The sequence below is a fragment of the Musa acuminata genome, chromosome BXJ1-9 (assembly GCF_036884655.1).
Source record: "Musa acuminata AAA Group cultivar baxijiao chromosome BXJ1-9, Cavendish_Baxijiao_AAA, whole genome shotgun sequence".
Lineage (NCBI taxonomy): Eukaryota > Viridiplantae > Streptophyta > Magnoliopsida > Zingiberales > Musaceae > Musa > Musa acuminata.
Genome location: NC_088335.1, coordinates 34,497,552 through 34,515,110, shown reverse-complemented (window position 1 = coordinate 34,515,110; position 17,559 = coordinate 34,497,552). Strand labels below are relative to the sequence as shown.

Below are 17,559 nucleotides of genomic sequence, written 5' to 3'. Positions count from 1 at the left end.
TACGAGGGCCTACGTGAAATTATTTGCTTTTAGTGAGCTTCTCAATTTTATTATTTTGAAAAGGCACTTATGAGAATAAAGAATAATGAATAATTATTTATTTTGAGGAAAACAAGGGTCAATGTGAAATTATTTGTTTCGAGTGAGCATTCCGATTTTATTACATCGAAAAGGCACTTATCATTTATATTATTACTTGATAAATTATCATTTATATTGAAGGCACATTAAAAATATTGACGAGTATTAGTAAAACAGGGCATGAATTAAATACCGACGAACAGAAAAAGGAAGCAAAGTATTAGTACTAGAACTCATGGTTTGGATGAGATTGTGCAAAAACAATGCTGCCGATCAAACTATCGCTTCTCATTTTAAGTTTTGGAATCAAAGAAAAGAAATAGGAGCAGAAGAGGACGAAGAATTAAGTGAATACAAGAGGGACCGATGGAGAACCCCGACCAAACGCCAACTCCATCATCGTCATCATTGAAACGTAGGGCGGAGATGGGTGCTGCCGTGTACCCACAATGATTGCCTTCCGCCAACTCAACACCCCTGCTGCGGTGGGCCCTGCGGCGGAGCTGGCCGGAGTTGCCGTCTGTGGAAGCGAAGAAGCGGCGTCTCCTCCTCCGCCCTACTCTTCCGCCGCCGCTGCCGGATGTATAGAGTTTATACTTTGTTGCGCTGCCGACAGTTTTAGTTCGGCGGTCAGAGATGGTTTGATTTCTCCTTCAGCACATGCCGAGGTGGGCGTGTTGCCGATGTCGTGGTGGTAGCGACTTACGAACGCCAGCATTCCTCTCCCTTTTCGCCCGTTGTATTTGTAGAACACCAAACACCAACTCATGGTATCCTTCCGGATTTAGGTGATACGTCCATACCAAGGTGCCCCATTTGCACCAACTTGATGTTGCTTCCTTTCTTTTTCTTTGTTGTGGTGGGAAGCGTGATTGATCTTTGGCGGTACCTAATCGTCAATAATGCAACGGGAATTTGAGTTGCTAATCTAATTGAATCTTGTTCTGGCTACAAGCAGCAGCTATTTCATTGAAAGACGATGGTGATTCTCCAACACATCCATTGTATAGTAAGACATGGCTGACGCCTGTCTTTCGTTTCGTAACTAAGGACTTGACTCGCGTCTCAGTGCATGAGCTACTTCGTCTACGCTGCTTCTTCGACCTTATAATCTCCGTTCCCCTTCTTCCCCGCACACCACACAAGCGCTCCCTGCTTCTCTCTTCCTCCTCCTCCTCCTCAATTCCTACGGTTAGTGTAGCATTCACCATTCTACAGCCAGCAGAGGCAATGCAGCGAGCTGTTCCTCTCCTTGCCGCTTCTCTCCTGCTGTTGGCCGCTGCTGCTACCTTTCCGGTGGCACGCGGCCACAACATAACCAAGATCCTGGCGCAGCACCCGGAATTCTCCACCTTCAACCACTACCTGTCCGCCACCCACCTAGCCAACGAGATCAACCGCCGCCTCACCATCACGGTGCTCGCCGTCGACAACGCCGGCATGTCCGACCTCCTCGCCAAGCACCTCTCCCTCCTCACCCTCCGCAACGTCCTCTCCCTCCACATCCTCAGCGACTACTACAGCTCCAGGAAGCTCCACCAGCTCAGCAGGGGCTCCACCATCTCCTCCTCCGTCTTCCAGTCCTCTGGCCACGCCCCCGGCACTACCGGCTACATCAACATCACCGACCACCGCCGGGGAAAGGTCACCTTCATCACCGAGGACGCCGGCGGCGCCCCGCCTGCTGTCTTGGTTAAGTCCTTGAAGGAGATCCCCTACAACATCTCCATCCTGCAGATAAGCACCATCCTCAGCTCCCCCGAGGCGGAGGCCCCCGTGGCGGCGCCCGCCCCCGTCAACCTCACCGTGCTCCTGGCCAAGAAGGGCTGCAAGGCCTTCGCCGATCTGCTACTAGCCAGCCCGGACGTCCTTCAGATCTTCGAGGACAACCTCGACGTCGGGCTCACGGTCTTCTGCCCCAGTGATGGCGCCGTCAGGGCCTTCGGCCCCAAGTACAAAAACCTCACTGCCGACGGTAAGGCCTCCCTCCTCCTCTACCACGGCGTGCCGGCGTACTACTCTCCCCAGCTCCTCAAAACCAACAACGGCTTCTTCACTACCCTCGCCACCACCAGCCGCAACAAGAACTTCCACTACACCGTGCGGACCGACGGCGACGCCATCACGGTCAAGACCCGAGTTGTCACCGCCACCATCACCTCCACAATCCTCGACCAGGATCCTGACGCAGTCTACGCTATCAACAAGGTGCTCCAGCCCCGGGAGCTGTTCAAGATCCCCGAGGTCGTCGAGGCCGACGCTCCCGCCCCGGCTTCCAAGAAGTCCAAGCACGCCGCGGCAGGCCCCGAGGAGTCACCTGCGGACGAAGAGGCGTCGGACAACTCTGCTCTCAGTCTCAGCGCCGCCGGAAGGTGGCTCACCGCCGCCATGGCTGCCACTTTGGCGGCAGCAGTCATAGTCGTCGTCTGATATAATAATGTAAAGGTTCACGCATTCTTCTTCTTGTCCTTCTGTTATTTATCTGTGCCATAAAAAATTTTCCTGTTTTACTTCTTCTGGTGTTGCAGTCTCACGATTTGGGACGGGGAATAATTGAGGACCAGAGAGATATACATATAATCTTCTATATATACACATATACTCTCTTCCTCCGGTGAATTTGTTCTGTAGATTGTGTGGTTTTAAATGGTGATGATGAGTTACTTTATACATGGTCACTGTTTGGAGACTGCATCATGGATTTAGTGAGTGTTTACACTCTGTCATACTATAGTTATACTCTTCTGGTGTTCAAATTTATAATATTACCAGAGAACAATACAAGAAAACAATTGAATTTGGATGGTATCATCCCAATCCGAGCAATATGTTTGTTTAAATCCTGTAAAATTTTCAAAGGCAGATGTTCATTTTTCAATGAAATGCCTTTCGTACATGCATATACAAAACAATTAAATTATCCACCCAGTTTTCCTTGCCAAGGAACGGGAACAGGCAGTTGCAGCCACAGCCTACCTTCAGAGAACTGATGAGAACGCCATATGTACTCAATCAACCGCTTTACAAGCATGCATGCAACAATCCTCCCCAGCAGAGATATGTTTAGCAATCTCCAATAATTTATGATGATTCGGTGCTCCAGCAACACATGGTCGATCAAACTCATCCAGGTTTAGAAGAAAACCACTGCCGTGTAATCGATCAGTACAATTCACAGCGACCAATGGTCGAAAAGGACAGATTCATACAAGGACTTGGACGTTACAAGACTCCATAGAGAGGACCAGAAGCATACACGCCAATTAGCTTCTCGGTTCTGCAAGAAAAAGCTTCACGTGATTACAAAAGAATACACAATGCTATTACAACGAGGACAAGAGGCAACGCCTTGCAGGTTCATCGGTTGGATGATCACAAAAAATTCAAACTGTTGAAACATAGTCACTTGCTGGTATCAGCCTTTTTGCCGCTTTGGCACTTGTTCAGACTCCTCAATGTTGCTCCCTGGCACCGAGTTTCCCATTATTTGATGAATATGTGAATTGTCCGAGTGATCCTATAAACGATAATATGGAACACGTTATTTAGTAGTTTCTAAACAGGGTAAGGCCATTAAGTGTGGATTCTTGCGCGTCCACATATAGTTCCCTCAGCAAAACTAGCCATAAATCCATAACGGTAGGTCCAACCACCACGTTAGAATACCAATTTAATAAAGCACTGCTTAAATATTGTGTAAAATATTATTAATGAGATCAATTAACTGGTGAGCATATCCACAAGAAGAAAAAACACATGATGTTGATTAACAAAATATCTTATGTATGATGTTATTCATCTTATGTTGTCATCATCTGTTGGAAGAACAAGGAGATAATTCCATTAGAAACAGGTAAATCTATAGTGCATCTGCCCACCAGCATTGGGTACCATGAGAACTTCCAAGAGAGTTATCTACTGAAATTGGATTCAACATGTTCCATAATCACATTAATCATTCTAGTTGCTAAATATAGGACAAGGAACAAACAAGATAGTTCACACCTTTGCATTGGACATATTAGCAGTGGTAGGCCTTTTGCTTGCACCCTTGCCAAGATTTATCTGCACAGAAATGCTGGCTTGAGACAGATCTACTCCTGAACTAGCCATGGCTTGTGACAATGCGGTCAATAACCTGCACGCAGGTAATCCATAAGGAGTTCATTCTACATTTGACAAGAAGACAAATTTTCCCATGAAAGCGCATAAAAAGTTGTCATGACAATCTGAACAAAAATGTTTCAGTTGAATGATGACTCACCCTTGGGAGTAGACACTAGAAATGCTAATTGTGCCCTCATCAATTATTAGCTCTTCATGTTCATTCAGCATATCACTGCTCAAATTGCAATCGGCCATGCATGATGAACTTTGCCACTCAGATTGAGACTGAGACACTGGATTATCTGAGTCTGAAATCACCCTCTCCTGAGGTTGCATAAAACCAGATCCCCTTCCAACAGAAGCATAATAGTTTGACTGCATGGGAACAAGCACTGCACCTGGACTCATATCAGCTTCTGCCACATTGTGTGCGTTTGAGAGGGACATTGGTGCCCCAGGGATGCTACTATCAACAAACTTTCCAGGAAACAAATGGCCAGATTGAGAACCATTTTTTGTAAGGTTAGGAGGATCAACCATACCATCTCCCGGGCCTTGATTGCTACTCTGGTACAAGGCAAGAAATTTATCAGATAAATCTAGATCCCGTATTGAACTACTATTTAGTGTCTTAAAAATTTTGTTCCTCTTCTTCTAATGTACACTAGCAAGTGCTCACATCCATCCACATACATGCGCATGCACAAGCACATACTAAGTTGTGGGAACATCATGAGATTACTTTAATTTGAGGAGATTGGTTTTTTCTTTCATACATCCTAGAGTAACCAGATACATCATTTTAATCCTGAAGAAAAACAAAAGCACATATGGCAGGGCCTTAAATTGCATATGAATAGACATTAAAATACAAAGAAAACAACAATTATTAAGGCTATCACTAGTGAAGGATGAATTTTGATTCAGTTTTCATTTAATTTCCAATTCAAACCGAACATGTCGCATTTTCCAAGATTTTAAACTATTATGAACCAAATCAAATAACAGATAGAAATTGAATTTGTTGGTTTCCGATTGGTTTTTAATGCAGTTTTTAATAGGTAAGATATCTCAAAGATGCTAAGTAAGTAATATACAACCAAAATATACACCTGAAATATTATATTCATGATGGTAAAGTATGTTACATTAGTTTATGTATATACATTTTGATAGTTTAATAATATCTACTACAATTACAAGAATTAATATTTAATATAAATGTATTTAACTATGTGATATTTGGTTGTGTTCAGTTTTATGACATGATGTCTGACACAACCTCATAATTCTGACTGATATAAACATCTGATACAGAAATATTTAACTGTTCCCTTATGTGACATGACCAGCAGTAAGTTGAGTTAATCGGTTAATAGAACTGCAAGGTTTCAGTCATTTATGATCGATTCTTAAATCTGTCCTAGTTCCTTCTATGGAGATTGTGTTCTACTTGCACTCCTGAAGAAAATAATTGTCATTTCACCACAGATCCAACTCTTCCCAAATGCCAACAACTTCGCTTATTTCTTGTCAACTAATGAGATTAATTTGGAAACAGGGGAAGTATTTAAATTATCAATCAGCATTAAACATCTAAGGAACTATGAAGATTGCTCCTAAATTGCATTTGATTGACTGAAATAAGGAAGTTCATTTAACATAGCGTCTCTCCAGAGACATATTTGGGCATGAACATTGTGATAGTAAGTTAGTATCCAGACTTAGAATGATTAATCATGTCAACAGTAAGTAAAATATATGTATAACAAGAAAAAGAAATTGTTGCAAAGAAAAATGGAAGTAACAAAATCATTGCCTGATAAATAAATTAAAAATGATTTGATTACTAGCATCACTTGGCACAGGGTTTAGCTGGACCTCTTACAGGAAGAATGGGAAGCTTTGGACAAGAATTTGGGCCCCCACCAATACAGAGTCAGGCATGGCTAGGGATGATGAAGGTGCAGACCAAAGCTGGACCATTAACATTACAAATATTGAATAACAGGATGGACAATCAAGTCATCATAAGACCCACAGAAACTGATAATCTTTAGCTGGGACAGGTATGTCAATAAACGGAATAAGACACACTGGTTCTCAGAACCCCTTGCTTCGTTACACCCCTAACCAGTATGTGTAACTAATAATTTTATAAATTAATAGATAAACCCAGTATACCAACAAAACGGTTAAGTGCAATATTGTTCTGTTTTCTTAATGTATGAATATATTGTAACATGTGGATTGTTTAAGTAATCCAAGCATGAAATGCAGCACAAAAATGCATGCTTCCTCCTTGCAAGCGGATAAACCAAAATTTTTTTGTCTTCAAAATTTTGTCAACATGGTCAAATAAGCAAGCCAATGATTTGTTTTTAACTCATTCATCGAACAATTAAATGATTTGCCTCTTGATGCATAAATCCTAGGTATGTATTCATTCTCATGGCAAATGTAAGGAAAAAATGACAGAAGATTACCCATGGCATCAATTTTTCATTTTCCTGATTCCAACCTGGAAATGATTCATACTTTTGTACCTTCTCTTGTAAAAACTTAATGTATTCAATAACCTGCATGAGAACACAGCTCCTATGAAGTACTATTCTAATAACTTAACTGCAAAGAGAAAGCATTAAAAAGCATAAAAAAACTGCAGCTACCTCCAAAAGAAATGAAGCTTTATCCCTCTTTTGATCACTATGTGGTATCAGGTCTCTAAGTATCTGAAATCTGCATGTCATAAGACGAGCTGGTAATAGATAAAATGTAATAGCACAAAGCTTAGTACTTCAATTTTAAAGTTTGTCAGCTGTTCATTTTGGCTTTTCCGGTTTTCCAAAGACAAAGTAAAGACATCCAATTTCCAGCAAGAAATAAGAAACTTTAAAAATAACCATGAAAGTCCTGAGGAATGTGATAAAAACAAACCAAATAACAGAATAATCATCGCACCTTCTATTGTAATCCTAATAATAATATATCAATAAAGTCTTATACACAAATCAAATAATATGCTAAACTGCTGCTGTTTGAATATGCCCACCTAATCATGCTTTCATGGACGGCCATGCTGATACTAAATGAGTGCTCATCAGTGCATATTTGTCGTCTCATACTAGCATGTAGGTGGGCACAGATGAATGGTCCTTCTTGACAAGCTTTTTACAAACATACACATAAGAATACATAGTAGTTTAACAAATTATCCCAAGTCAGTCTGTATAAGCAAATTAAATTAATTATATGCCTAGCATGGCATGTTGTTGTGGTATAAATAAGAAAGAAGCCCAGATGTTCCACATCAATGGGATATTGATGGGAAGTTGAGGAAGCTCATGGCCTATAAACAAGTGCCTGACATGGAAGACCAAGCAAATGCTTGGCCCACATCATTGGTGCCAACTGTGGGAACCCATAGTTTATCCACAATACAAGCTATTTCAGCTAGAAAGGCTCTGCTTTTGTATAATTAGAGGACCAAAGTTCCCACATTGTTGGGGTCAAATAACCATGTGAGCTACATGTAAAAGTCCATTCTTGATCAGGTGTCTTTTCTAAGGACAAAATCATGCAGCAAATTGCCCAATCGAACAATTTCTCATGCAAAACAACACATTAAAAGGCTTTCACTCACAATTGCTCCTTGAATGATTTCATCTAACTTTCCTAACATCCCAATTGACTCAAATCATATAGTTCCTTTTTATGAACATAAGCTCTCATGCTATTATCTCTTCTAGTATTGCAACAAAGGACAAAGAAACCCATTTTACATTAATTGGTTTGGGTCAATGACAGCTAATTCCACACACTAGGTTGGCCATTTCCCATTTTCTCAGTCAAATTTAATATGACTTTAGTAAATTCCAATCCGGATCCATTCTTTAAACAATTTTTACAAACACAATTTTGCAAAATCATTTGCACCCTCAGCATTATAAGGTGTGGCACCACCATGGTTTAAAATTTTGGTTTCCACCAATTGCTGCAGACGTGTAATTGTCAATCCAATGGCAGACCAGTATGCAACCCAAGCAAATTCACCCAATCTGTAAACTCATTTGCACCCTCAGCATTATAAGGTGTGGTCCCACCATGGTTTAAAATTTGAATTTGTACCAATTGCTGTGAACCAGTAATTGTCGGTCCAATGGCCGACCAATATGCAGCTCAAGCAATTTCATTCAATCCAATCTGAAACCTAGCTTACCACCTGGTAAAGTCATTGTACCAGAATTATTGAGTGGTAAGCTGACCAATACCAAGCTATATTGGACAGTAAGCCCATCATTGATATTAATACCAGGTCTTCTTTGTCACAATTTTTTTCTGTTTGTGTAAACTGCCAACAGCCGTCTTATCTTTTTGTTTACCTTCTTTTCCTTATCTCTCCCCTTCTCCGTCTCCTTTGTCGTGTCCTCCCACTTTTCCTCTGCCTCCTCTTCTCCATCTCTTCCTTTTCTCCTTCCTCCTCTTATTCAGCCATCGCCTCCTCTTCCTCTCACTCTCTGCTGGTCTGGCTTGTATCGATCTGTAGCACCCTATACCTATACTTAGATGTATGGCAGTGATTTAAAAAGCGTTAGGCACCAAAAGATGCCAAAGTCCAAAAACGCCCCAGGCGCTAGGCGCTCGCCCGAGCGAAGCGAGGTGCTAAAATATAAAAATATATAATATAATTAATAAATATAATTATTTAAATAAAAAAAATATGCTATTAAATTAAAAAAAATCTGGTACAAAATCATAATAAATAAATAAATAAATCATAATAGTATATTTTTATTTTTTAAATAAAAAATATACTATTAAATAAATAAAAAAATTAATAGTATTAAAATCAAAATAATATATTATTAATCTAATAAATAAAAATACTATTATTAGTATATAGTTAGCAGTATACTGTTAATATACTGTTAATAGTATAGTGAGAAGACCGAGGCTACTAAGACAACGGCAGCGATAGCAGGCGACAGTTGTAGCTAAAGCGGGAGCGACGAGGAGCGACGGTGATAGCGGGAGCAGCGAACGACAGAGGGAGTGGGAGCGGGAGCTGCGAGCGGCAGTAGGAGCGGTGAGCGACAACGGGAGCGGCGAGCGACAACAACAGCAACGAGTAGCAATTGTGGCAGCGGCAAGTAGTCGGCGAGCAACGATTGTGGCAGCGGCGAGTAGCGACAGTAGCGGCAAGCAGCAACAGTGGCAGCGGCAGCAGAGAGCAGCGACAGCAGAGAAAAAATCTCGACTGCAAAATCGCGAGTGTTAGGGTTGGGGAAGTTGGGAAAATCGCGAGAGTGAGCCTGATATCAATGATTTAGTTGATTCGATTGAACCAACTAAAGCACCGGAGACCAACCAAACCTAAAAATCTAGTTCGGTCGCTTGGTTTAACCCAGGCGCTCGCCCGAAGCGCCAGGCGCTTGGGCTCGGGCGAGCGCCCAGGCGACGCCTCTTTGAAGCGAGGCGCCTGGACATGAAGCGAGGCGCTCGGGCCTCGCCTCGCCCGGGTGCCCGAGCACCTATTGAAATCACAGATGTATGGTACAGATATTGTACCAGTCTGGCCACCAATGGATATCGATATCGAACCAAGATTTTTATTCTTGGATATCACAATAGTCCACTTAGAAAAGAATGAAAATATACATGAGTTAGGTGGTCTTTTACTAAATATTTAAAAAAATTTAACAACTTAAGCAAGTGGCTGCTCCACTCAACAAAAGCTATAAGGCTAGTTCATCACTTGGATCATGACAAATAGTGTCTATTAATTTCCATGATCCCTTCACATGGGCTAACTCATTGTCAGTCACATTGATGATCCAAGTGAACCGAACCCAATGAAGAGAGCAAGATCATTAAGGACAAGGCCAACAACAATTGGTGGCCATTTCCCGTGTTACCCTATAGGAGGCTTCAAAAAAATATATTAGGAGGCTATTAGAGATTTAAGTGAAAATTAAGATAACTCAAATTGCTATACCGAGAAGACAAGATCATTAAGGATGTGGCCAACAGCAATTGGCAGCCATTCCCCAGTGTTACCCTATAGGAGGCTTCAAAAACATATATTAGGAGGCTGTTAGAGATTTAAGTGAAAATTAAGATAACTCAAATTGTTATACCAAGAAATAACGAGGGTACCTAGAACATTTTAGGCCATGTGCCTGGACCTACTCCATACAAGTTACTAAATAATAGGTCTAGAATAATGACACAGTGACAACATGCTCTCACACCTCTTACCCACTTCGTTAAATAATGGTGCAAGCTTTAAACTTCTTGGAAGTGGATCATAATCAACTCATCTATGGACATCAGGCAAACAAAGTGACATAAATTAAATAAAACACAACTAAATTGGTCATATAAACCCACGAGAGATTATAGTGCATCCATGAAACGTCATATAGGTAACATAAAAGGCAAGCAAAAATGGACAAACTCAGTGCACAAGGTTCCATCCAATGCAGGCAGGACTGCAGACTTAAATATGTGACTTAGATGGTTTACCAAAAATTTAGGCTAGAACATTTTATGCCTAGTGTCTAGACCTACACCATATAATTCACCACAAAGTAAGTCTGAAATCATGACATAGCGATAACATGCTCTCACACCTCTTATTCACTTGAAAAATGGTCCAATATTTTGACTTCTCACATGTGGGGTCATAATCAACTCGTCTATGGAGATCAAGTAAACAAAGTATATTAACTAAACTGGCTGTATAAATCCACAAGAGATTTTAGTGCATCCAATTAAATGTCATATATATAATATAAAAGGCAAGTTAAAAGAGGGTGAATCTAGCGGATAACGCTCCCGCCAATAATGGAATCGTGGGGACCAATGTATCCAACCTCACCTCTAGATACAGTGAGGTTGTCTTCGTGACTCAAACCCTAGTCACATGCATCGCAAAGGAGTAACTTAACCATAGTACAAAGGCCCATCCTCATATAAAAGGCAAGCTACCACAAGGAAAGGCCTTTGATAAAAGATAACAAAAGTGAACTCCATTTGAAGGAATAAAAGAAGGCACCAGATTACACTGAATGGATGAAAAAACTTTATGAAGCTATCCTATAAAGCTAGAACCTAGTACAATAAATTGCCATCTAAACAAACTAAAAAATAATTTATCTACTTTTGTTTTATTGGAATGAGAGCAACAGCAACTGATGATAAAATAGCAGGATAAAGTATAGTGGAAGGATTTAGGCTGCGTTTGGGAACACATTTGCATTTTTAATATGCAGTTAGAGAAAGGGTTTTGAATAAATGTGTAATCATAAAATGCTTTGAGTGCTGGTAAATAATAGATGAAAACTGCAATTTAAATGTGCCTTGGCGTAAGTGTTGCATGGTAAAATTGTATCTCAAAAGTCCATTGAATATTTTATGACAAACTTACCCTTTTAATATTTTTAATATTTATTCAAAAGTAAATACATAATTTTTATTTAAATTAATAATAAATTTTAAAATAAATAAATAAATGTATGTAATCTTATAAAAAATTTCATACAGCCCAAATATACAATAAATAAAAAATATAATCATATAAATAAATATAAAATAATCTTTAAAAATAAATAAATAAATAAAATTCTACCTTTATGAAAAATATAAATTATATTGATTTCTCACTAAATCATTTTAGTAATCTTGTAATTTTAGATAAGGTCATAGGGTACTTTCAAAATTTTAAAAATATATTAGCATCCTCCAAATGCTAATGCTACTATGAGGGGTGTTTGAACATTTCCAATACAACATCTAAACTTGATGTGATTTAAAAAAAATTTAGTAAACACCGATTCACATTTGAAATGTGCATTGGTCCCTGAATGCACATTTTAAATATATTTCCAAACACACCCGTAGTTCAGGTTTGCTCAAGTTTCAATAACATACCTATTTCGACTTAACTACTTAAACGTACTTTAAATATCCAACTTAACTGCCTTGCAATATATTCCTTTGTTATTAATATTGTCAAAATCATCTTTTGAAGATCATTGCATGCGAAATTCTACCCAGTAGACCCAGAAATTTAGTAACTATTCATGTTAAGAGATTGGTGAAGGTACTTGGCAGATCTAGTACTGCAATCACTATAGAATTGCGATCAAGGCTATCTATTCATAGAAAAGAGAATTGAACTAGAAGAGACTAGAAAGTTGATGCGATAAGAACTACAATGTGTTAAGGAGCCGATCAAAAAATCACGATAGACGATAGGAATATGTGATCAAATTGACTGGTGACTGACCTGTCATTGATTTTGCACCTCCGACGCTGCTCGGTCGCAGAATGCTTTGATCTTGGCGTAGTTGGCGTGCCTGGCTTCTGTTCACTACTCTTCCCATCAACTTTCACCGTGAGTTCCACTGGAGAAACCCACAGAAACGAAAATTGATATTTTTGGCAAAGAAAGGCCATTCGTACCTCAAAAGTACCTCTTGTTTCTTGGGCTCAGCAAAATATTTAGCTTTTTAAAAGCAACATAGGTTTCAAAAGAGAGATGGGCACCCTTTTCAGAAAAATGGTGTATAAAGAGGGAAAACCAAAAGAAAACGCCAAAAAGTCTATATTTTATAGGTTTTGATTAGGTAATTGGAAAAATAGATATTAAAACAGAGGATAATCACGGTAAAACTCGTTCTCAGCATATGAATTTTCGGAAAGAGAACAGATCATGCTATGATTTTGCCTATGAAATTTGAACTTCGCAAAACAAGGCCTTTCATAAAAGAAACATAACAAAATGTAGAGAGAGAGAGAGAGAGAGAGATAGAGAGAATTTCTCTTCAAGGAACCTCTTCGAGACGATTCCTGCGCTCTCCCCATCTCGTCCTCGTCGCCGCTCGATCTCGAGACCGACTCCATCAGCCGCTTCCCACGCCCAGGCTCACCAGCTCCCGAAGCAACCCTTAGGTTGAGAAGAGAGGAGGAGATCGACGGAAACCCTAATCTGAACTTTACTCTCACCCAAGTCTCTAATTTCTCTCCGCTACAGGAAAACAAAAATGGAAAGAAGAAAAACCAGAAAGGAGGACAAGAGCAAACTGGCATTCTTGCCCCCGGTGAAGTCCCAATATCCCGAATCCAGGCTTTCCAATTGACGTCCTTGCCCTTACTAACTTGCAGGAAATTACACGAACTGTCATGGAGTGTCTGCGGCCAATTGGACAGGTCCGTAAACAAACACAATCCGAGTCATTAAAATTCAATGTTTGATGGGAAGAAGCATACCGCAGTTCCAAATATTAAGATTATAATTTCTTTCTCTACTTTGTTGATTGATTAATTAATATTTGTGTGATGTTATTCTCTTGTCTTTATCCTCAATTGATTGATTTCCAAAGAAGAATGATCGTGTCAGTCATCAATCATTTAATCTTTTGTGCATCTGCGATTTTGAGTTACGATGTCATCTTTTCCTAGGCTTCGTGATGGAGAGAATAATAATGTCCTTTTTCTTTCACCAACCAATGGAGTAAAATCCTGATTTTGCCGCTCCATTTTGTACCAAGATAAAGTTTAACCTTTTATATAAAATTGTTGGGGGTAATTTATTAAAAGAAAAACTCAAGATTTTATCAGATGATTGATATGCTTATATTTAATTTTAAATATAACATTTTATTTTTAGATCTTGATCAAAATATCCTCGATGAAATTATAAAACATAATAATTATATCTGATTAGGTTTTTGAGATCTTAATCGATTTCTTTGAAATGAACCCACACCTCCACCAATAATTTAATCTGATCATTCAATTAAATTTTAACTATCTAATTTGATTTAATTGAGTCTCTAATTATTTAATGATTTCTTCAAATTAACCTCACCTCCGTCATCTCCTCCGTTCACTTTCTCACCTCCTCCCCGCTTCATTCGCTTCTTTCTTCTCTGCATTCACCTCTCTTTTCTCCCTTTTCTTTTCTTGTCTTCTACTCCTCCTCCACTTCCTTTTTCTTCTCTCCTAGTCCTTCATCTCATCGTTATTACTCTTAAATTATACTAAGTTACACTCGGATTATACTCAAATTATACTCATTTATAAAATATATTAGTTTTCATATAAAATTATCATAAAACTAAAAAATAATTAATTAATAAAAATATATATTAATTTTTATATAAATTTATCTTAAATTATTCAGAAAAAATATTACACTTAAGTTACACTCAAATTGCACTCATTCATATAATATATTAAAATATATATTCATTTTTATGTAAAATTATCAAAAATTATCACAAAACTAATCATAAAATCCTATATTTTTTATTTATTAAGTTGACTTAGTTATACTCAAAATTAATCTAAGTTAAACTTGATCATCTTAACTATTTTAAAAATAATTTTTTTTTATTTTTAGATGATTTAAGATAATTAATTATCAAATTTTTTAGAACTCTATTAGAATATGATCTTAATAAAAAAATATACTGCTACTTTTATTTTTATAATAAATTAAAAATAAATTTATATAAAAATTAATATATTTTTAAGATATTATGTGAATAAGTATAACTCGATTGTAACCCGAATGAATACTAAATGCAATATAACTTTTTTAAAATAAACTTTGAGGACGAAAAGGAGAGAGCAGTAGAGGAGAAATAGAAAACAAAAGAGAAGGAAAATAAGAGAGAGGAGGAAGAGGGAGAGGGGAGGATGCAACAAGAGTGGGAGGAGGAGGATAAAGCCAATGGAAAAGAGAAGAGGCTATAGGAGAAGTAAGTCAACGAGGAGAGAAAGGAGGTGATGGAGGTAGAGTGAAAGGAAGGAAAAGATAGGTTCATGACTGGTGGAAGGGATTTGACCTATTTGAAGAGATTCAACCTATATCAACTTGATTCAGATTGAGACATCTCGACTTGATCCAACTAGCCTACAGATCAATTAGATTTGAAATAGCTAGATTCAAAGGTATTATCAAAATTTAAAAAAAATATATATACACATAGTAAACACTAAATATGAGGGCGTCAACTAATAAAAGTTTATTACTAGGGACTTGTTTCGTTATGAAATCACCGATATAGAAAAATAATAATTAAAATAAAATAAAATCTAGAATTGAAATAAATGTTAGAGGTGTTGTCACACCAACATGCACTCACTATTGGTTGATTAGTATATCAGTTATCTTTTCATTATTAGATTTTGGTTAATTTGATACTTAAAATATGATTAACTTTTGACTTAATATGTTGATCTAATATTGCTCGATATAATTAGAAATTGTGGATTCAATATTGGGATAAATTTTTCATGCACTTTTAAACCCTTGTTATTTTTTTAGGAGTTGGTTGTAACCAAGGGCATATTTAATTTAATTTGATAAGAGTCTCTATCCATACGTTATATTATGATGTTAAATTTAGAGCTACCTAAAACGAAAGGACATACTCAATAGATTGCAAATGTTGTAATATTTATAATTATAAACTAAGTCTCAACTTTTTCATTCAAAAGAACTATTTTAGTTTCGGTTTCAAAAGAATTATGTGCATAATATGATTGCATTGGAATAATCATCCCAATAACTTGCATGAAGATTCATTCAATGAGTGTTTAAGCCTAATTTAGTCAAAGATGATCTTACTTAATCATCTTGAATGAAGAAAGATTTTGGCATCTTAAAAAAGAATATCGATCTTTTAAAAAGACGAAGAATATCTTAAATATTTTGAAAGAAAGTAGAATCCTCTTCAAAAATGTTATAATCCCTTAAAAGTTGATATTTTTATAAAGTTATCAAGATATCTAATGAAAATAAGAGATATCATCTAGAAGATTACGAAAATAATGAGTTTTTATCTTTTATGAATGTATTCTTATACTCTCGTCTCCTATAAATAGATAAGAGGATGGTATTGTGAATGTAAGCTTAAATATTTGAACCCATCAAAATTAGACTTTTATCTTCTTTCTTAATCATTCTTCTTCCACAACTCCATAATATTTCTAACAAAGTAGTATCATAGCTAAGTTACTTATGATGACCACCGATATATCATTCACTATCTTCCATCTCACTAATAACTATAAAAATTAGAGTATCCAAATGAAGGTCTTAATTGGATCATAAGATGTATTGAAAATATTAGAGAAGGTTACAATGAGCCCCAATATAAAGCTACACTAATGCCGACTTAAGAGGATTCCTTAAGGGATATGAGAAAAAGAGATAAGAAATCTCTCTTCTTAGTTTATTAAGGGCTTGATAAAAAAGCATTCGAAAAGGTTGCCATTGCCACTAACTCCAAGCAACCATAGGAGATTTCTAAAAATTTTTATAAAGAAATAGAGAAGGTAAAGAAGGTGTAACTCCAAACTCTAAGGGGTGAGTTTGAAACATTAAAGATAAAGGAAATGAAGTTCATTTTAGACTACTTCACAAGAGTCTTAATCATTGTGAACCAACTAAAAAGAAATGATGAGATATTACAAGATGCAAAGTGATCGAGAATCTCTTAAGATCCTTAGATACAAATTTTGATTATGTTGTGATGACCTATAAGCTCATGAATATAAAATACAAAAGAAGTAAGAACAAATAGAGTAAGTTCTTTAAAGTATACTTTCCCTCAAAGATAAGAATGAAAAAGCTAAAGGAGAAAGAATCTAAACGGTTATGGTCATAGCCATGACCATGGTAGAGGCTATGGAAAAGGAGGACAAGCGATGAATAATGCTCCAATAAAAAAGAGAGGTGGTTCTTCAAGAGGAAAAAGATATAACAAATCCAAAGTTCATTATCAAAATATTGGTCATTGGTTATCAAAATATTGGTATAATGATTCTAAATAAGTTAATGAGAAGGCTAACTATGTGAAAAAGGATAAAAAAGAGGATGACTCTATCTTATGGCTAGCGCAAAAAAGGAGATAGAATAAGTCAATGGTTATTATTCAAGCTAAAATCCTTATTTAAGCTAAAAATAGATATCATCATTTTATTTCTAATATTTATTATGTGTCAAACATTTTAAGTTTAAGATAACTTTTGAAGAAATGATATAACTTTTGAAGAAATGATATAATGTGCATATGAAGAATAGAACTCTCACACTAAAAAATTAAGGCATGAAAATAATTGCACAAGTGCAAATGACCAAGAACAAGTTATTCATATTGAACAAAGTATATTGATAATAAATAGTTAAATGCTACCTTGAAAGATAGCTTTTGGATATGACACTTTGGACATCTCAAACTTTAGTATGCTTAATTTATTGTTAAACAAAATAATAATGGAAGAATCACCATATATTAACTCTCCAAATCAATTTTGTAAAGTAAGCAACAAAAGAAGAACTATCCAAAGGAGTTA

The 17,559-nt window shown here is 37.2% G+C and overlaps 2 protein-coding genes across 2 annotated transcripts; one reads left to right on the top strand and one right to left on the bottom strand.

Annotated features, from left to right (window-relative positions):
- Positions 1–1,179: 1,179 nt before the first annotated feature.
- On the top strand, positions 1,180–2,753 carry LOC135593455 (fasciclin-like arabinogalactan protein 2). The gene is made up of 2 exons (XM_065083519.1): positions 1,180–2,520; positions 2,610–2,753. The coding sequence occupies exon 1, from the start codon at positions 1,312–1,314 to the stop codon at positions 2,509–2,511; it is 1,200 nt and encodes a 399-aa protein (XP_064939591.1). The 5' UTR covers positions 1,180–1,311; the 3' UTR covers positions 2,512–2,520; positions 2,610–2,753.
- A 438-nt stretch (positions 2,754–3,191) lies between these two features.
- On the bottom strand, positions 3,192–13,274 carry LOC135593456 (transcription factor BIM2-like). Its single transcript, XM_065083520.1, has 7 exons — positions 13,026–13,274; positions 12,479–12,596; positions 6,858–6,927; positions 6,675–6,767; positions 4,346–4,755; positions 4,087–4,219; positions 3,192–3,598 (listed from the first exon to the last, which is right to left on the bottom strand). Exons 1-7 carry the CDS (start codon positions 13,093–13,095, stop codon positions 3,497–3,499), a joined length of 996 nt encoding a protein of 331 aa, XP_064939592.1. The 5' UTR covers positions 13,096–13,274; the 3' UTR covers positions 3,192–3,496.
- Positions 13,275–17,559: the final 4,285 nt, after the last annotated feature.